The sequence below is a fragment of the Pieris rapae genome, chromosome 20 (genome assembly GCF_905147795.1).
Source record: "Pieris rapae chromosome 20, ilPieRapa1.1, whole genome shotgun sequence".
Classification (NCBI taxonomy): Eukaryota; Metazoa; Arthropoda; class Insecta; order Lepidoptera; family Pieridae; genus Pieris; species Pieris rapae.
In genome coordinates, this window is record NC_059528.1 from 6,680,525 (window position 1) to 6,703,021 (window position 22,497).

The 22,497-nt window shown below is 34.1% G+C and overlaps 1 protein-coding gene across 1 annotated transcript in view; it reads right to left on the reverse strand.

Moving 5' to 3' along the window:
- The window catches only part of LOC110995979 (transcription factor Sox-17-alpha-A), a 90,857-nt gene that overhangs the window by 65,692 nt on the left and 2,668 nt on the right, over positions 1–22,497 (reverse strand). Inside the window, exons 2-3 of the mRNA XM_022263445.2 lie at positions 16,121–16,287; positions 1,137–1,522 (exon numbers count right to left, since the gene is read on the reverse strand). Coding sequence (XP_022119137.2) covers positions 1,137–1,522; positions 16,121–16,197 — 463 coding nt within the window. The 5' untranslated portion in view covers positions 16,198–16,287. The remainder of the gene's footprint in view (positions 1–1,136; positions 1,523–16,120; positions 16,288–22,497) is intronic.

Consider the following 22,497-nt stretch of genomic DNA (forward strand, 5'->3'; position numbering starts at 1 on the left):
CACAGAGCACTTCACACTAGGTTATGTCAATACGATTGTATAATGTGTCTTTTGACATGTTAATGGCTCATTCTCTTATAATAATATACATATTGCTCTTTTTATCGTGTTGTAAAGTTTAATTGCGTAGTAGGTCTAGTACAGGGTTCGAATCCAGTTATATTTATTTAAGCACAATTACAACTACTCTGGAGACTCCATAACATTTAAATATTATATAATATTATGTTAATAATAACTGAATAGGTACACGGCCAAGGAACAAGTCGTTTTGATCATTTGAAATTCAAATTTGGAGATTGCTTTTTTTTGCTGACTCACGGTAGATGTAACTTCAGATTTGAGGCAAGTTATAATCGAAAAAACAATTTTTTTCGCTGTTGTTAAATGAAGGGTGTAATATGAATGTTTATAATTTGTTTAGATTTTGTAGAGATAGGTAGTCTTATAGCTCTTAGTAATGTGAGAGCCTGGTTTTAGCGACTTCCATCCACCACGACTGGACTACGTATATATCGACATGGCATACATATTTTGTTTGTTCCATTTTACATAAAAAATAATTGATGAACATATATCTTCAAAAACCTGGTACCTACAGTCTGGCTTCTATGGACTGAGGTCGTAGGTTCAAACCTTAAAAAATGGACTTTCTGTTACCGCATTTATCCTTTGCTCGTGAAGGTAAACATCGTAAGGAATCCTTAGACTCAAAAAGTCGACGGCGTATGTCAGGCACATGCTTTGACACTCCCTTTTAGACAATACAGAAGTATCTGTGTTGTGTTCATTTGTTTTATCTGAGGACCAGATCTAAAAAGGTTGTCTATATTTATTAAAGAACTCTTTATGGATCCGGATATATTTCCGATATGACTCAATCAATCTCTTACTGAAAATCCTTAAAGGGTGTAGTGCCACTGGTTTTTATCCTGGCCATGAATTTAAATACATTATATACATACTACTAGCAGGTAACGCAACGCGAGTCTTTTGACATTGAGAATATCTCTGGACGGTATCATGCTACAGCCTCCTGCCTATTTGATACCTGTTCCATAAATATAGAAGACGGACGGTGTTCATACAGCCAGTTCATTTTTTAAGTAATAATGAAAATATAAATAAAAACTCACCTAGCATTTTACTGAGGTCAGCGTTGTGCAGATCTGGATTCTCATCAGCCAGCTTCTTCCGCTCCACCTTCGCCCACACCATAAAGGCATTCATGGGTCTCCTTATCCTGGCCTCTTTCAACGCCTTCGCCTGGCCCATTTTCGTTGTAAATGGTGCTCTTGCGAATTGTTGAGTGGAAAAGTCTCTGGACTCATATGGATTTCTGTACTCGTACTGTGTTCTATAGTCTATGCCGTAGGGAAGGGTCGACCAGACTACAAGTTCTGGGCTGGTCTGCTCCTGGGGTGAGTCTGCGCTCGTGTCGACGGCACCTTGGACGTACTGCTCGTAGCTTCGATGGTAGGTGGGCGGAGACTCGATGCCCGCTCCTCCTGAATCCATCATACTGAAAAGAACGTATAAATGAATGTTGGCGTCAGTATGTTATTTTTGGAGTATGGTATTTAGCTGTGAATTCTGTAGGTACGTATAAACATATCTTGTATCTATAAAATATTGTATTTAAAACTGCCTCCTTTTTCGAAACTTTGTTTCGCCTTAATATTTTCGTATTAGCCTACCTTTCTAGTATCTACATATGGGACATTTTGCTATGCTACCTAACTGTACAATTTCTCTAAATTAAGAAGTAAATAATAAAAAATATATTCGAATTGGACCAGCTGTCTTCGAGCTTTGCGCTTAACATTATATACATTAGGTTATTATGTATAATAAATGTGTATGAGACGACAGTCAATGCTACTAATACAACACACACACCTTTTTAGCTTGTTAGGTTTAACCGCGGCTAATAAATAAACCATATTATGGCCAAAAATTGATGTATATAACACATAGTTTTCTATTATAAATGTTCTATCATACCTGTGATTTACTTGAGTCGGTCACGATCTTGAAAACTAAATTAAATCAAAAAGTCTCCTTTACGAAGGTTTTATGGCATACACATTCCAAAGACAACCAACAACTTAACTATTCTGTGCGTTCTATTTTCAAATTTTAAATTAACGCGCAAAATGACAACACTACCCTGATCTATGACACAAAACCATTAGCGTTACTCTTTTGTTTCTATGTGATTTAATAAATGCATGGTTTTATCATGTTATCGGATGGCGCCTTATATTCCACAAACGCGAGATCTAAGAAGCCACCTAAGGCGAGGATCCTATTGCGATCGGTTAGTCGTAACGAGAGGTCTCGTCTTACAGCAATTTCCTCATATCGTTACATTCTGTGATGTCGGCCACACGACACCGGTGATTTTTAGAATTCCACCTTCACGCGTGTCATATGGGTCCAGGTAGGACCATTATGCTATCAATATTATCTTAATATATAAAATTTACGCGTCAAGTTGTTTGTCCGATGTGGACTCCTAAACTACTTAACGAAGACATTTTTTGGTTTTGACACGAAGAGAAAAAAAAATTAAAAAATTTAACATTCAAGTGTCTAGATAAACACATTAAGTGCTCATTTCTCGGATCCGAGCGGCCGGTTCATTTTTTTTTAATTGCCATCCCTCCCTCTCGGGTCCGAGTATTCGGCACCTAATGTGCTGTAGGTATGCCACTCGGATCAAAACATGTTTTTTATAAATAAAAAATATAAATAAATTCATACATATTTTCAAACATTCATATTTACATAATCAAAATTCGCCATAAAAAGTTTTGGTTTCCGGCTATTACTTTGTATCCATTAAGCATTCAATGTGTTAAAGTTAAACACGAAATTAATGAAAATATCTGTAAAGCTTTTCCTGTACTATCTTTTGATTGGCACATTTAGTTTAAAAATTCAATTTCAATTCCCTTTGGAGTAGAGACTTGGGCCATGGGTTAAATGCACTGGCGCTAACTGAAGATTTCAGTTGGCACCTGATACCGGTGACCCCACTAATAACGAGGAAATACCAGCATTAAAGTAACACTGCCACAAAGTGCAACTTCTTACAATTATATTTCACTTGCAACATTATACTCAACCTACCACATAACGCCACACAACGAGTAATTTTTCTAATTTACATGAAACCTGGCGCCGGAAACGACACTTCTCGGAAATATGTTGTTGAATATTGTAAACGTGGGAGTCTTGTCCGAACTAAATAAACGACTATAGAGAAAGAGATTCATGATTTTCCTGCCCGTTTGCCCCCTGCTCTATGAAAAAAAATGATAGACGAAAAACCAAACCTTGCGTTTTTGAACAAATGAACACAGACTAGTGATTGGACAATCAACACCATTTGCCATCGCTGGTATGTTTTAAAATGAATATTTATTTATTTATACTATGTTAACATAATATACTTAATTATACATATAAAAAACAAAAAGTAAGTAGGTTACATTAGTTATTAGACAACATGCGGCATTATCACTTACAAGCGATTTCTTCCAGGCAACCCTAATATGGAACGATACAAAAAAAAAATTTAATACAAAAAAAGATGAAATTTAGTTCTGATTGGAATCATATAAGTTTAATATGGATAATTAAATAGGTCTGAGGTTTTATTTTATTTAAACGTTTTTATCACACTTATTAATTTATTTTTTCTTAATTTATTTTGATATCTTCAACTGACTTTAATTTGTGAGTTTACCGTATGGATGACCATTAAATATTTGACAGTTACGTAACTCATGAACAGTTTTTATTGGTGCTTTTAATTACTTTATTTTAAGTTCTAATAGATATTCGTGATTGGCAGAGTGGAAGGCACCTGATCTCAAGGCCGATACTCGCTGGAGCCATCAAGTAAAGGCCATTGCAGGTCTTATCACCCAGGCGTCGAGGCTTGCCGAAGCAAGGAGGAAGGAAGGAAGTTGTGCTGTGCTACTATCTCAGCTTAAGAAATGAAGAGTGCGACTGAAGAAGAAGAGTTATTCGTGAGACCAATACAACAAATCAAAAACCATCCAGCTGTTCTGCTATAGAACCAACCCGACTTTTATCGTATTAAGATATTAAAGGCAATCTGCTACCGCCATTTTAAATTAATCTCAAGTTAAATCTACAAGTGTTCAAGTTATTAGATTTTATAACAAGTCCATTAATAGCGAAAGGAAATGATTCACTATAGGGCTAGTTGTCGCTGATGTGTTTCAGTCCTAAGCGTATAAAACAATGGAATTCTCGACGTCGTACGTAACATTTGACGTAGGTGTGACGTCAGTTTTACATGAACTATGTTCGACGGTGTCGCCAGGGACGCATGTTGGGGCCTGTTTTTTACAATTGACTTGTCAATATTATTGCTTATATATTTTAACCTGCCCACTGGTTTTCAAACCAATTCGACTTGGACTCAAGAAAAGAGCGTATCAATTCTTGATGCCCTCTGGCATTTAGTGTCCATGGGCGGCGGTATCACTTACTATCGGATTAGCCTTCTGCCCGTTTGCCGCCGCTATAAATAATTTTTGTTTTGCGTCTGAGGGGTAAACTGTTGTGGTCTCCGGCAGAATGACCAGCGCTGTAGAACATGTCTGCTCCACAGCATAATGCTGAGCCAGGGACAGTTACAACCACAACACACATTACACACTTAAAATATATTAGTTTTTTCCATAATTTTTGTTACTTCTCTTTTTTTTGGTTATTATTTTGTGTTTCGTTATAAATAAAAGTTCTGTCTGTCTGTTATTTAATTTACTTTTGATCTCATATTCGGGACATCCCCGATGACAATCGCCTGGTAACTGATAACATAAAATATAGAAAAGTTGCAATAACCATTTTTCAATTCCGTACATCCAACCTTGGACCTGAATGCCAACTAACCCAAGGAGGTGATCAATGTACGCCATAAAATGTGTTAAATTATGACACAAGAAACAATGATTTATTATAGAAGCTAATTAAACCTAATGTTTATGAAATTTAACTTGTGGGTAATTTTACAAACTATAGTTGTATTAAAGGACAGTTTTACAGAACACGTTTAGAATATTACACGACAGGAAAAACAATATAGCGAGCAAAAGATAGATTATATATATAATATATAATAACGTCTATCTTAACTGCTCCAACTACAAATATGGCAACGACACATTACACAAAATTTTAAAAATATTTTTTTTTAATACTCAGACGCAACTCCAGCAGCTTGGTGGCACATAGTGGCTTATACATTGAGGTCGAGGTTCGATCCCCGGCTATGCACCACTTTCTTTCTATGTGCGCATTAAACACTCGAACGGGGAAGGAAAAACGTGTTGAGGCCTAAGACCAAACAAATGGTATCTGAGGCCTAGACCTAAAGAAGAGGACGAATTCTAACTACTGCACAGTGTGCATAATAGACACAGATACGTCGTTTCATAGAAAAAAAATAATTTGACACTAACTGATATTCAGGTTAATATGTCTATTTGGGCTGTGATATTAAAACTTTAATATAAACGAAAAATAGGAAGACGGTAGGTGGACCAAATTCAGACAGAGAGTTGCACAATGCAGAATGGGGGGAGGGATTTGAAGAGAGAGAGAGAAATTTTAAGATAGATAAACGTCTTTAAAAGTAATATTGTCTTTTATTAACATAGCTTTTACACATTTAAAGAAAACACTTTTTTACCGAATTGAAGCTATGTATACTGTTGTTATGTTAACTTATAATTATTTAACATAATTTTAAATTTAAAAGTACCCGAGATAAAAGCCTATTATTATTCAAACACAGCCTCCAAAAGAGCTCTTAAAAGTCGGTAACACAACCGACACTCCATATGTCGTTTGTTTTATATTTTTTTCTAAATAAATTTCTTCAGTGTATACAATGCAATCTATGAATAATCTATGATCAATATTATTATACACTAAGGTAAACACGATAAACTATCTGATTGTTTTTCTTGTTTCTTGTAAACATTAACTCATTAGAAAACATACCGGAGAATTCAAGAATTTTTATTGAACGTTTAAAAAATATTGAACAAGAAATGTTTTGGGTACAAGGCACATAATATGACTTTATGCATTTTTTATGATTTAGTTAGCTGTTCAATCAGCTATCATATGTAATTGTGATTATATCACAACTAACATTCTTAACCAATTCGACTTACTCGTCCTTCAAGAAAAGAGCGTACCAATTCTTAAAAGGCCGGCAACGCACTCGCGAGCCCTCTGGCATTGCGAGTGTCCATGGGCGGCGGTATCACTTTAGTGATACCTGATGTTTACATCAGGTGAGCTTCCTGCCTATTTGCCCCCTGTTCTATAAAAAGAAAAGAAAAAAGAAAGTTTCACCATGCATGTTCGTTATTTACTTTGTAATTTTAAATTGTCCCTCTGCATCTGGTCCAGGACAATGCTTACTCAACACGACACCATCCGCCTTTATTATATTTATAATAGTAAATATGTACTATTACATTAATAGAAATAACGATACATTTTTGTATGAAATACATAAGCAGATCTTATTAGTGTATGAAGTTGAAAGGTCATAAAATTTATAAAATTTGGAAAGAAAATTATACGTAATATAAATAATTCCATATTTGAATTTATGAAGAAACGTTATATTTCCCAGTCAAAGCCGTAAGTGAAACCTTCGAATATGAAAATACAGAAGGCGTTTATAGCCAGTTCTACGTCCTTAATATAAGAACTGGCAATAAATATAAAATTAGTAGCATTTAAATATGTATTTCTTTATTGATGTTCATAAGTGTACATTGTGTTACCAAAATGAATAAATGATTTTAAATTACATTCCATATTTAAAAAACTATATTCAACTGTCAACATTGTTTCCGGTAAACTGTCTTCGCCTATATTATAGATGTATGACGTTTATTATCTGTGACTTATAGTCTGTGTAAAAGCGAAATAGCACAAGAGAATACTAAAACATAAAATCTTGTACATATTATTGTATGTCGTAATTTTAATAAACTCGTTCTGTTTTCAAAATTATCACAAGGGGTGATGTGAATATTTTCAAACAGAGCAGAGACAATAACCATTGTTGACAAACTCACACCTAAGCGTTCCGACTATCTAGATACGACATAATCGAGTCAGAGTCAGCGTTCAATTCATTTGAGACAATCGACTCTTCCTTCGATTCTGTGATTCATCGGCCTTGGGTTTCAATAAGATTATTTGTTTACGTGTTTTTACTGTACATTAAAAGAGTCATTGAGGTCTCAGATTTCTGTATCTGTATTATTTTTTATAATAATCCGCCTGACACACCAACGACTTTATGCGGCCGGTTTTCTAACTGATAGCTCTATCGACAGATCGTCGTTATTGGCTGACTTTTATCAATATTTAGATAAAGATCTCAGATGGTCAAAAATGGATTGAGATAGGATATTGGGTTTGGGCGATAGTATACCAATACAACTCAATAGTAAATAGAAAAAGAATAGTAAAAATTATTAGCTATGGCAAATTTGAGGATTAACTTTAAAAACCAATTAAACGACCTTTATATCACCCTTAGCATATCACAAAATCCTAAAACATTCCATACACGGTTTGCTAAAACGCTCCAGAGAACGCGATAAGATCTCAAGATAACGTATCAGTCAAGCACGCGTACGTGGTACATGCAGTTTCACAAACATACATCATTCCTAGAACAAAATCTTAGCAAATTATAATTTTTTATCGCTACGTGTCTTTGGAGGGTTTAATGTTGATTTTCTGCGTATTATGAATGTAGCTTTATCAACCCTGTCCGAACCGAAGATTTCGTACATTTTTTAAGGCAAAATTTAAAGTTGTCTTTGATTTATGTTAGCCTGGTAGGATTGCTTTTGGTTTATATGAAAAACTTAGCACAAAAATCAGCCGCTGCAGGTCATGCCCATTGCCCCACCCGAATGGGAGCGAAGTATGCACTTTTTTTTAGCTTGCTGGTTCGCAACGTAGTTAGCTGAAGAAGCGGACTGTTAAAGACATCCAGCCATCAGCGACTTATTTGATCCTAGAAACTTTAGTAAACTAACGAAACAAATATAAAAAGTAGCTTCTGTAGCTTATGGACACCCATTTAGCCTTACCCGATAATTATGTCCGAGGAAATATATTCATTGAAAGAGGATCCTAATTCCTATCACTAAGCAGTTCCAAGAGACTTCTTTAAGACTTCCAGCCATCTGACAAGCATTTAAAAACTTTAAGACAAGTGACATGTTCTCGAATATTTCAGAACATACTGTATACATTATAAACAGAAGTACGATTTTTTGAATTAATCTCTATAGTGGACTTAAGCAATATGATGTAACTTTAGTACATATAAATAATAAACTGTAAAACTGTACAGGTAAAACAGTAAATTCATCACGGTCAAAGAGTCCTCAATGCCCCATTAGGGTCTTTTAGTATATAATAAGGTAATGTATGACTTTATGCGTGTTTAAGAAACATTGCATTGTGCGAAACAACAACATACCAGGAGTACATAACTAAGTGGGAGTTGATGCAAACACATCGTTCGAAGAACTACTGTAGTAGGAAATAGTATGGTATTACGCCAATAAATTTTCTCACTTTGTATGATAATGTAGGTGTTTTATTAACAAGCAGTGTTGGCCTAGTGGCTTTAGTGTGCGTCTCTCATCCTTGAGGTCGTAGTTTCAATCCCCGGCTGTGCATCAACGTGTGTCTTAACATTCGCTCGAACGGTGAAGGGATTGGGATTCAGATAGGAGATCGAACGACTGTCACGATCTGATCTCAGATTGTTTTCATTCTGAGATTGTGGATTGATTATTGGGTTTAGGCGTTAGAGCGCGGTCACACTATGTGGTAACGATGCGGTGCCGCAATTTCAACCCACATACAAATTACTATGCTATGTCACAGGATGCGTTGTGCCGCGCGGCGTCTCACCGCAAGCGCACTTGTGACCTGTGACACGAGGCGGGGAGGGGTAAAAGTAAAATATATATTGCCACATCGCATCGCCCCTATATCTCAAATTATTGCGGTGCGGCGCCGCACCGCATCTTCACCGCATCGTGTGGCCGCGCTCTGCTAAGCTGATCCTACTTGCAATTAACAAATTATCATGAAACTGACACAGAAATCCGAGACTTACAAAGATATTAGCACCATTGATTTATTTATATTAATTTCGTTTAGTGACACAACAGTGTATAAAAACCTGTGTTATCCCGTTTCCATTACAACGACGCCAAGAGTTTAAAAGGTTCATTCACAAAATTTTTGTTTTACGTTCCTCATTGCGAATCTGAAGAAGGCCGTCGCACTTGCATTAATACTGATAACGACTGATAAGACATAACCTATTTATTCAACAACTATTTACTAACTATACACATGTTATACACACATGTAATGTATGAATAAAACATACACGTTACAAATTTAATTAACTGCCTAATTGTACGGAATATATGAACTAAAACTGAAATAAGCTATACATGGACACATTGCTAGAAGGGTGCGTTGCCGGCTTTTGTGAATCGGTAGTCTCTATACAAAGCGAACCATCGAGTAATGTAATAAATAATTAGTTTTATATCTTGCTTGTATTCTGCTATATGATTATCGCTTTTTTTACAGGCTTCTCTGAAGTTAAGTGATACCGCCGGTCATTGCACATTGGAAGAAGACACGCAACTGCGTTGCCGGCTTTTTAAGAATTGGGACGCTCTTTTCTTGAAGGACCCTAAATGGAATTGGTTCGGAAATATGGGTAGCTGGTTCCACATAGTTGTGATGCGCGCCATAAACCTCCATGGTTAATGTGGTAGCAGATGCAGAGATACCTTTATTTTTTTAGCTTAAGTAAAACTATATATATTTTTAATATATTTTTATTTCAGCAACTAGTTGGTCCTGTTTTCTTCCGAGGCGTTCTCTTGTTTTCTCTTCTCGTCTCTTTCATGAGTTGAACTTCTCCATCCTTCCGGTAGATTGTCTTTCCATCTCTTTATTTGGTTGCCTCTTTTCCTTATCTTTGGGATACCATTCTATGCTGTTTTTTATATATATTCCCTCATGGTATTTTTCTAGTGTTATTGGGTCAAAAAATGTATTATTGGCTCACTGAGAATTAGAAAGCTTTACCCGACTGTGGGAAATTGTATTGTGTTTTAGAAAAGCGTCAAAAGAAAGTTGCATATTATGTCAAATACAGAGTATATTACATGTTTAACAGATTAGAACGTGTTTAACAGTTTGACGTTTTGTAAGCCCCATAGCAAACACATTTTGAGTAATTTTTAAAGGAAATAATTTGGGCATGGAATTACAAACACAATGTTTAAAATAAAATTTTAATTATCTTAAACCTGAGGTTCGAACCGTGCCCGAACATACTTTCTATGTTAGCATCTCCCTATCTTGTACAGTGAAAAAAGAAAAACACTACTTCAAAAAAAATTCAATTAAAAAATGGAAGCGAATAAGCATTTTCCCGCCAATAAAAAACTCTTAAAATTGTCTATGAATTCGGAATCGGGACCCATAACTCCTCGTAAACCAAAAAATCACAAACGCAAAAGAAAGTTACAGCCGAACGATGCTATCGCAAAATTATTTCCAATTTCGCCGTTTTGCGTCTCCGTCCCGACATTTTGTTTTTTTTTTCTCTCGGACCAATGCCCATAAATTATAGTTCGGTAGCCCTCTAAAGAGGATCGATTTTATTTTTGTTAAGAATGAAGAATTTATGTTCCTGTCTTACTTAGCGGTCAGCCGACCTGTCTGCCAGATTTTGTTATGTTTCGAGGTAACAAGCAAGTAGAAGTGAAGACCTAGGGTTTAATACTTAATTCTTACCATAGACTATAAAAAAAGCAATGGACCACAGACATGTTCCTCTAATCTATGGGCAGCCCCTCATGTAGCCTGTGTACACAATACATAATAAATAGTGTAAATGTTATCAAGAAATATTAATAGTATTATTAATTAAAAATAATGTTAAACAATAAAATAAAATAATTTAAAATTATAATAACCAAACTAGTATTATTTATTGAATATAGTTTATTTATATATAATACTAGCGGATCCGACAGACGTTGTCCTGTCTACACGTCTTTAATTTCAAAATTTCAATTTTTAATAAGCCATTTTGATGAAAATTATTATTCAAATGTTATGACAATATCTAACGATCCAGCACATGGTCACACACGATATAACACAATGATAACAAAACTTTTTTTAAATTTCGGGACAGACTAAAATTAAAATTCGAATATTATTTAAAATTTGACACTGCGATGGTAGCGCCGTCTGTCGGATCCAATGTAAAACATTCCAAAATCAACAACAACTAATAAATTGAAAATTAATTAAAAAAACATTGTCCAGCGGACAAAATTGTGAATCTAAACCATTCCCAGATTCCCTTGAACACACACAAAAAAATTCGTCTAAATCGGTCCAGTCGTTTAGGAGGAGTTCAGTCACATACACACGCACACAAGAAATATATATATTAAGATAATTATCCGTCGTTGATGATAATTTGCCGCGCATTTTTTGAAATTGGAATCAAACATCTAAACAAATGTTAAATCAAAGTATAGTTCCGAAAATCGTCGAGGTCATGAAAAAAAAATATCTGTTCGCGGTCGCCTCGAGTTATGTCCCTTCTGAATACCGTTAGAATACCTTCGTGTCTTAAAATGAGATGTAAAAAAATTAAAACTATTCCAATTGCCAACAAAAGAATCCGTTTTGTCTGCCATACTGTTTTTAGTGTTGACACTTGTTCAAAAATATACCGGATAATATAAATAATTAGGACAAAGTATTAAAATGATACAAATTTCTATTTACAAATTCCGAATGCATTAAAAAGTTATAGGTAACCATAATTCTAAAAAAACAGATGTTCCGAGTAATTATGAACATGTATTTTAAATGTAGAACGATCCAAATTCCTTTTTTAAAAATCTCAAAAGCCTGAATACCATCATTTTTCTAAAATTATACCAGATGTTCCGAGTAATTATGATAATGTATTTTGAATTTAGAATGATGTAATTTTTTTAATCCTCTCCAAATGCACAAAAAATCCGAATATTTCTTATTTCAATTCATTGGTCATGATAATTGCATTTAACGGTTTTTAATATTTTTAATATGCTGTATTAAGATCCTGTAAGGATATTTTTGAAGTAGATTAAAACTGTTTTGAAGTTTTGCCACACAGTTCGCCATTTAATCCGGTCTTTCACAGCGTAAAGCATGGCACATAAATTAAAACTAACACGTTATATCTTTATTTATTATTTTTATAGCATAAAATATCTTTTATTATACAAAAACATCATATGTATATAAAAAATACAATGTTTTCTCTCTTTTATCTTGATCTTTGTCAATCTCTAAAATAATCGTAGTCATTAATAAAGTCAGTGACTAGATACTTAATACATCTAAACGTCAAAGAAACACTTCGAGAACTCTGATTGTAAAGAATTTAAAATCTAATTTCTTCAACAATTATGACAAAAACATTACTGGCAACTCTAATTGCGTTCAGCGCCGACCGAAATTAAAAAGAAAAGTCGCACAACAAGAATCCCGCCTATTTTTAAAAATGGAACCCGATGATGATTCGCCTAATTAATAAACCAATCACGTACAGTCGAGACGCGGCGTCGAGGTGCGGCGGACGTGCGGGCAGGGGGATGAACGTTCGGAAATTCGAATAATACATTTTTTATGCACCCAAGCATCATAACGTTAGCTTGTAATTGGCCTGACAGTTGACGGTAAGCACAATGAATTTAAGATTAAATTAATTGCACAGAGCATCGCAAAAACCGGTCACAAGTCAATAATCACAGATAAGAATCCATTGACTAGTACACTTGATGATAAATACCATTCATTAAAACCTTTCTATAAGCGATAGAAAAGTATTCGAACTATACAAAAGTCAAGTCTTTTACACTTGATATCTCACACATCGCGAACAAAAGGCATTTAATAGCGACACCGAAAAAATATATGAAAAAATCAGAAGCCCTTGAATCGCTAAAAAACATCATTTATCAAATAAATGCATTCTCCGTGATGTCCTTGCGCAGCGTGACAGAAAAAACTATACGAATACTAAGTGTATCGGTTAGTGGAGTATGAGGGACGAAGCAACGCGAAAGACGACAAAGATTAGCGAGCGCGCGCTTTTTGCTTGCATCAATCGATGCGCTCGCGCATTGGCACGATGAATAATTCAAAAATTGACATGAAATGGCGTATGGTTGTTTTTTTTTAATGAAAGGTGCCCGATTGAGGACTGTAACCTGACGAATTCATTGGCCAGCGGGTTTTTGCAGTCTGTAATTGCAGCGTTCATATCTAACCTATTTAGTCACGTGTTTTATATAGCCACAGATGATAAATGTTACTGGCAAACCGCAAATAAAATTTTACCTTGACGTATCTAATAAAGAATTAAATATGTGTTTCCTTTAAGGTTTTACCTATAGCAATGAAGCGAATATCTTGAATTCGATATTTAATTCAAGTCATTTAATGACTTAAGGCCCTTCAAGAAAAGACCAATTCTTAAAAAGCCGGCAACCCACTTGCATTGAGAGTGTTGTTCTATACAGAAAATGCCTAAATGACTGCTATACCGCAATACACTGACAGCGATGCCCAAAACATTACACTGTTTTATTTCTCGTCTGTCTCTTTTCATCAGAGCGTAAACACAATTTGAGAGAAAGAGAAAGTAGTCACTTTAAGAGAAGTAACAACCTAAAACTTCGGAAGGTAAACGTAATGTTTATTGAGAAGACAATCAAATATATAATTTATACAGAGGTATATACGAACGGAAACAATGTATGGCATATATTGTTCCGTCTTCCCTATTATTGACCTCCTAACCAAAACTTGCACCTGACATTCGCAACCCTTAAACGGGTTTGGACAACCTGAAGTAAGATTGCTTGGCTCCATTCAAAACACATGTCTTTTGTTATAATCTGTCTTTTTTTGCGTCATTCTATCTAATTGAATATAATCTGTGGTGTGGCCCTTCAGACCCCTCTAAGTGTAACCAATATTTATGTTGAAAAAAAAACAGCATTGATTTAGTTTTTTACCACAGACAAGTGATATATATCTCGGAATGGATAAACAGTTAACTAAAGCTCATAATTATTTAATTATCTGTATATTAATTATGTCCCTAGAAAGTAAAACCAGTCGGAGTACCGTACAGAATGAAGCCATTTAATCAAAAACCAATGCAAGAAATTCTGGCCAATCGAATCGGGAATTCAGATGATGTATACTTGGAAGTTGAAGTCTGCCTTCATTAACAGCATTACCGATTTAATTAAAGCGAAATTATAAATGACGAATAATATAGACAACATGGTTATTTGTAGAAAGATGCAACACCATCTGCAGCTCAGTTTTACCATCGGACGAGTACCAGAATGCGAGTGTGATCTGATGTTTGTGCTAATTGGAGACTGGGTTGGCTTTTATTATTACAACTACAATTTTTATTCTGCAACTGCTCATAACATTCTGCTGTGTAATTAGAAATTTGAAAGAGATCTTCCATCGTAGAAGAATATTTTTCTACCATACATTGAGATTCTTTAAATTTGGAAGTGAGACAGTTTGTAAGTTCTGTTAATTTTAATATTAAATAACATCTGTATCACCTTTACATCTTTAGTTATTAAGGTAGATGATCATGTACCAGTATATGATCATTTCATGTATTTTTGTATTTTTATTTGCACTGTTTCCATACTGTATACGTGCTAATGATAATACATATAAATAAATAAAAAATCTGCGTTTACTGCACAAGACATGCGACAGAATTGATATCTAAAGTTCTAATAAACGTAACTCTAAACGTCGTTGTATTTTCTCGATCTCCCTTTCTCACTCTCTCAATCGGTCTCTATCGCTCTCTCTCTTTTTCGACAAAAACGCTGCACGTCTTCGTGACGTTTCATCCGTAAAAATTTTACCCTCATGCATCTTAAGAAGTTTCATTTCAAAACGGAATATGGAAAAAAATAAGATGAGCAAAGAGTATGAGTCCTACATGTCATAATTCAATTCTTTAAGCATGATTTTAGGCGCTTTGCTGGGTACGCAGGCCTTCCTCAGGACAGCGGAAGGACCTTGGTATGGTAATTTTTGTATAACTAATCGGCATCCCAAAAAAAGGTGGACGTTTCGTCATACCCAAGATTTTGCAGACAGTTTTCCTCCGGATACTGAAAACCTTTCACTATTAATCGCCTTTAGAAAAATCTAATTCCCTAGCTTCAAAAAATCCGGATCTGATTCGCACGTACTGCACTTAATTTAAGTAACTAACAATTTTAGTGAACGGTACTAAAAGATCTTTAATCTTTCTTTTTTTTTATCTTTTCTTCAAATGAAGTACCATTTCATTCTATATCAGCTTAAGTAAAGCTCAACCAACTCTGAGTACGGCTAATAGCCGCAAGAATAGTTTTAAGTTCTGTAATAAAAAGTTATTAAACCCAGGTTAAATTATTGCAAAAGGGTCTTCTATGGGCACAAATACCCTGAATTACAAATGAAGAATTTGAAGTATGTTTATGTATTTTTATTTATTTATTTACACTTCGTTGCTAGAAAGAAACACTAATAACACAATATATATAAATTACAAGGGATGCAACGGGCGGCCTTATTGCTAACAAGCGATCTCTTCCAGGCAACCCTAGTAAGAAAGGAAAACAATAAATAAATAAAAAAATGATGAGTGCAAGAAGTGCATAACCAGAAGTTATATAAAAAAACAAAATAAATTTATATTAATCTATAGAAACTTAATCTAGAGAATATAAAAAAAAAACAATATGTATGCTTGTCCTTATCACTCTGTTCTCTTTTTAATATAATTGAAAGAGACAAAAGATTGTAGAACTTTTGAGACAGCAGTCGGACAGGTGTATGTGAATCTACGAACAACAGACAATAGTAATAAAATACTCACTTATAAGATGAAAATGACATGTTCCCGTCCATGGACTGATCGTCAACAGTTCCAGTCGTCAGCATGAGTGTGTTCATACGCTCGATATTCACAACACTAGCTAACACAATTGCGTCGTGTTGACGCTGTACTGCATGACTGTATCACATCACTAGTAAACAGTTTGTCTGAAAAAAAAAACAAAATAAAATTACATTTATGTATTTTTAATTTAACACAAATCTTGGATTTACATTTAAAATTTACCAAAATCGTAAAATAGGAAGATTTTTAAGAAGCGCAAAATTTTAATGTTTAGAATTATTAAAAAAAATATCAGTGGCACTACAACCTCCTTAGATCTGGGCCTCAGATCTATATCATGATTATGATTAGTCTCCTGTGCACTAACTAACACATGTTGTCGAGTTTTTGGATCTAACAAATCTCAGCTTATTCAAAATGCTTTCCTTCACCGTTCTAGCGAATGTAAAATGCGCACATAAAAATATAGTCCATTGGTGCACAGCCGAGGATCGAACCTACGACCTCAGGGGTGATAGTTGCACGCTAAAGCCACTAGGCCAACATTGCTCTAGTTTTGATTTTTATTTAGAACTTAGGTTTTTATTTCGTAAAACCGAACAGTCTCTATATGACATAGCAAAATGTTACAAATATCGGTATGAAGCAACTAAAAAGATATGGTAAGTAAAAACATAATTTTAAGGTCATACAAAGTTCGCAGGGGCAGCTAGTATATAAATATATTCTATGACTCTTCTCGCAAAATAGTAATTAACTAGCAGACTCAGCCCAGTGTTGCTGTGGCTAAGGTTTTTGTTATATAACATAGTAGTAAACTATTCAAGGGAAATGGTAGGAGACTTTATGTGAAACGTTGGTACTTTTAACACAGCGCCATCTGTTAGATACAAATAAAAAAAATTATTTACAATAAAATAAAATTGCGACTATAATTTGAGATTTAAACTAACCTATCTCTCGAGTTGGATCGAACTGCACATGGTGTGCGAATTTTATTATAATCGGTTAAGTGGTTTGGGAGTCCATTGAGGACAAACATTGTGACACGAGATTTATATATATTAAGATTATAATTACAATCTCTATAAAAATAATATGTATAATTAAATGATATTTCTACTTTCTTCTCTCATAATTGACACAATACACAGATGTCAGGTCAAACAATCCTACATCTATAGACTATCTATGGTCTACATAATCTGTGCCACCATATGTGCATTGTAATCTTAAAGTTGATTTCGTAAATGTCGATCGAATATATTTGTCAGTGACGTTAAGCCTTATCGAGCAGCTACTACACTACAATCTAACACATCTTGGCTTATAGATTTGAAAGATATCGGGAACCGGCTCGCGACCATATTGAATCTGATTGACAGATGTCAATGTTGGCGGCACTGCGACGCGTCGCCGCGTCTGTATTGGAAAAAACCGTTCCACGTTCAAAATATTTATTTTTTTGTTTTAAAAATGGTAAAAAGTTTTCGGTAATTTTTAATACGCGCCTAACTTTTGTAGGGACAAGCCAAATCGCAGTATTTATAATACATGGTATTTTTAGATAGATTAGCTTTAGCAACTTTAATTCATATTTTGCGATACAGAAGATAATAAAGAAAAAAGATTAAACGAAGCCATTGCGGTGCTACGTATTTAATTGCTAAGATTTATTCATAGTTAATTCAAAGTAATTAAATAAAACAAAAAATTGCTTTTCTGACGTTTTTGCAACGATTTATACGTATTTATCCAAGATCTTCTCCAGACACCAGTCATTTTCAAATGTATTTTATGATTTTTATAAATTAAGTAAACAATCAGTCCCTAGTTATAATTATCAGGCCATAGATCCCTAAATAGTATGATAAATAAGTGCCTTGCCTTTCGCGTAAAACCAATCGTAAAACCATAAATTTTTCGTAAAATACTGACTAAACTGCCCCTTTTAATTGTTGTATAATGATTTGAATATCTATCAAAAATAGCAATTAGCTATGTATGTAATTGGAATTAAAAACCACCGTGACAAGTTAAGTTCATAAATTACCCTATTTTTATGTTAAGACCATAATTAAAAGTAAATCGCAAAATATTTTGCGAAGCGCAAAACTCGTAAGCCTGGGCCAATTCGTGTGATTTTTTTATTCATTGAACTCCGAAGAAAGGTTTTACGGATTTTTTTTAATTGCACATACCTGAACACCAGATTTTATTCCGGAAAAGTGAATAGTCTCTATGGGGTAGCAAAGTGATCCAAACACATGGAGACTATTAGCCACTAAAAATGTAAAAAAAAAATAAGGCGTTACGATGTTCGCGGTTGTCATAGAATAAATATATCAAAAGATATGTAATTAGCAATAATTAATACCTACTTTCAATGCTTAGAACAGCTAATTGTTATATACCTAGATTACATTAATCAGCCATTTTAATTCCACGAAATGTTTCTGTGTCAGCTTGTTAGCAAATATTAAAATACCTACGATATATTATATATTTTTAAGCAACATACTGTCGTTGATAGAATACATTTATTGATAGAACTTTTCTTTAGTTATATATAGTAAGTGGGCTTACATAGAAAAAAGAATAATGCACATAAGTTTTGGCCCTGTGTACCCGGGTACCCCAATAGACTTTCTATGGGCGCATTTGTAATTTGATTGACCCGTGAAGGAAAACATAGTAACGAAACCGGCTTGCCTTGGACCCAAAAAGTCTACGAGCATAGATTGAAATATTATTACAATAGACATCTGAGGTCTAGACCCTAAAAGGTTGCGCAAGAAAATACACTAAAAACATAATACCTTATTGATGAATTATTTAATTAAAAATAGATTAAATATATCATAGAATATTCCCATAAACCTCATAATCCTATTCGCATAAAAATCAAAACAAAATTATCGTTTCAACCTTGCGATTCCAAAATGCTTAAGTTGACGTTATGGTAAAAAAAATGCGATTCAGTTTTGGATACTAAATTCATCAGAATCTTTACTCCGTCGTTTTGTAGGTATAACCCCTGGTCGTGGGTATGAATCCTATCTGAAATAATTTGCGGTATGGAACGATATATTGTTTGAATCCCCTGGATTATACGCAGTAGGCAGAAGTACAATAGTTTCAACCCATGAAGATCCATCATACCGTTACATCTTTAGATTTTTAATAATTTAAGTAACTGTAAAACTACTAGCTAACTAGATTATTACCGAGTTGATAAAATTCACATTGGAAAACCCTCGACTGGAATCAAAGGAAAAGGAAACTGGAATGACTGGAGTGATTTAAGAGTGGCGGAGAGTTTATTGCCAGTTCTTCTCCTCCGTTCTACGCCCTTGAGAACTGGCAGTAAATGTAAAATTAGAAGCATTTAATGTATATTGACGAGATATACGAGGTCAGATGAGCCTCCTGCAAGTTTGCCTCCTGTTATATAAAGAGATTTACGCTGGTATATGTCCTCTAATTTTAATATATGTTTTCCACGTTTATATTTATATAAAATATACAAAAATCTTTATGGATAATGTTTGATAAGTATTTTAATAGATGTACGAGACGCGTTTCAGGAAACTGACGACCAACCTCCAGTAATGGAGAGGCACTTGAAGAAGAAGAAGAATGTATATTGATGTTTTTGACGTTCATAAGTGTACATTATGTTACCTACATGAATAAATGATTTTTGAATTTGTGAAATTAAGAGAGCAGGGCCGATCAGGCTGGTCTTCTATTCTGGATGCCCTCTGCCCCACTTGGGGGACATAGGACTTAAGTTAATTCAGCTAATATAAAGTAACCTCTATCAAATGTGTTATTAATACGCGTTTTATAACATTATGTGAGGTAATTAGTTAGTTCTTCACGGCTTTTACCTTCAGAATCATGATTTTTCACACTTCGCGACAATTATGTGCTTAGTGAGTGCTCTATTGGTTATTTTAGCACGTTTTATTAATTTCCTTCCTACAATACCAAGAATGAGGATGCATTTATATCTGTCAAATTATTAATTTGCATCTGTCAAAGACAATGGAAGAAATCGGATAACTGTACTAATATATTTAAGACTATAATCGGATCATTTTATCACAGATAAAAACTATTTGCGATTTTGATTTCCTACTATCAGTGAATAATAACCATAGATTACATCAGAGTAAACCATCGACTATGTGACTATCTAAACATTTCACAGATAAAAATCTAGAATGAACTTGCGCACGAAAGTGAATGACAATAAACTTTTGTTTTCTTTTTTTCTGAGAACTGTGAAAGACATAATTACATTTAACCTACAAATACTGTTTGTTAGGACGATATTTGTTTATAATTAGGATTAAGACTTCTAGAATTAAGATTTTTGTCTACTAACTTTCAACTCAAACTCACAATAACTTTATATATAATAAGTAAATAAACAAAAAACAAAAAAAAAATAACTTTATATAACATACTTATAGGCAATCAAGTACACTGATGAACGTCAATAAAAAAATGTTAAATTAATACAAGGGCATTTTCGCTAAGTTTTGAGTCATACAAATTATTTAATCTGAAGCAAATCAATCCCAAGCAAGATCATTTTATAATCGTCAAATTCAAATTTTAACGAGAGCTTTGAATTTATTCAGAGATAATTCTCGAATCCGGGACCTTTATTTGTCTACCTAACCGATGTAGTCATCAGTAAATGTTTTTAACTATTCTTAACATTTACCTACTAGGTAAAGCCTTCTATGGCAGACACGTCGTCGACTGTTTGGGCAAGCAAGCCGGTTCCTCACGATATTTTCCATCACCGTTTGAGCGAATAAAGCGCACATACCTAGACAGAAAGTCAATTGGTGCACAACAGGGGAGCCTACGACTTCAAGAAAGAGAGTTGCACGCTGGGGCTAACACTGCTGCATTGTTTTACATATCATGTAGAATAAATAACGAACCTGTAATAAATTCTTCGATCCGAAGCTTGAGAACCGAGTGCCAAGACGTATGTAAACCCAGGCACAATAACATAACTTATGAATAATACCGGAACGGAGAGCGTATTTAAAAATACGCGCTCAGTACTTATAAAAACAATTATGTTTTGGTAATTCAAAATACTTATCAAACATTATCCGTAAAGATTTTTGTATATTTTACATAAATATAAACATGGAAAACATAGATTATAATTAGAGGACATATTCCCGCGTAAATCTCTTTATATAATAGGAGGCAAACTTGCAGGAGGCTCATCTGATGTTAAACTCAAACTCAAAAATATCTTTATTCATATAGTTAAACATGTACACTTATGAACGTCAAAAAATACAAATTAAATTTATTGTAAATATACATTTACAACCAGTTCGCAAGTAAAGGGAGTAGAGCGGGCAAGAAGAACTGGCAAGAAACTTTCCGCCACTCTTTTCAATCGCCAAGTTATACGAATTGTTTGAACTGGAGCAAATCAATCCCAAGGATTATTTATAAAAAGCTTTATTAATTAATTTACTTTTAACAAGGGCTTTGAATTAAATTATTTTAAATGATACTGATAGATAAGAGTATCCATTGAGAGCAATACCAAAGTTTTAAGAATTGGTACACTTCTCTTGATGGCAGATTGGTTCGGAAATACTTCAGTGGTTTCCATATAGCGATGGCAATGTCTAATATCCCCTGAGTTGTACGCAATTAATAACCTTAATATTTAATATGTTATACCGGATTATTTAGTAATACTGCCCGTGTACACTCACATTTCCCGAAGGGTCGCAAGTGCAATGCCGGCCTTTTAAGAATTCGAGCGCTCTTTTGTTTTTCTAAGTCAAATTAGTTTGAATTAGTTCCAAACCAAAGTGAAGCGATTTAAAGTTACTTGTACAATGTTTTTATATTAAGTGATATATAAAAACTAATTTTAATTAATTCACTTAAAATAAGGCTCTTCCGTTCTGTATAATTGTATTTACTCTGTGACGAAAAGAGATAGATGGGCTAAAATCGTGCAAATTGTAAAAAATAATTTGAAATCTTATGTGAAATACAGTCGCGAGTGTGCTGCCTGCTTTACAGAATATTATAATAATGCATTTCTTGTTGTTAAGTTTAATAAAACCGAAAAACACAAAGGAATTTTAAGGAATATAGCATCGTCTGGCTTACGTAACGCAGAGTTGAGAGATTTATTGCTAAATTTCTGAAAAAAATAATTTTGCGGTAAAAATTTAAAAAAAAATTATAAGATAACGCAACGTCGGCTTGTTTCTTTAACATTTCCGATGTCACATATTATTTCAACAAAAAATATATATAGGCAGTTTTTACGAAAACATGAAACATAA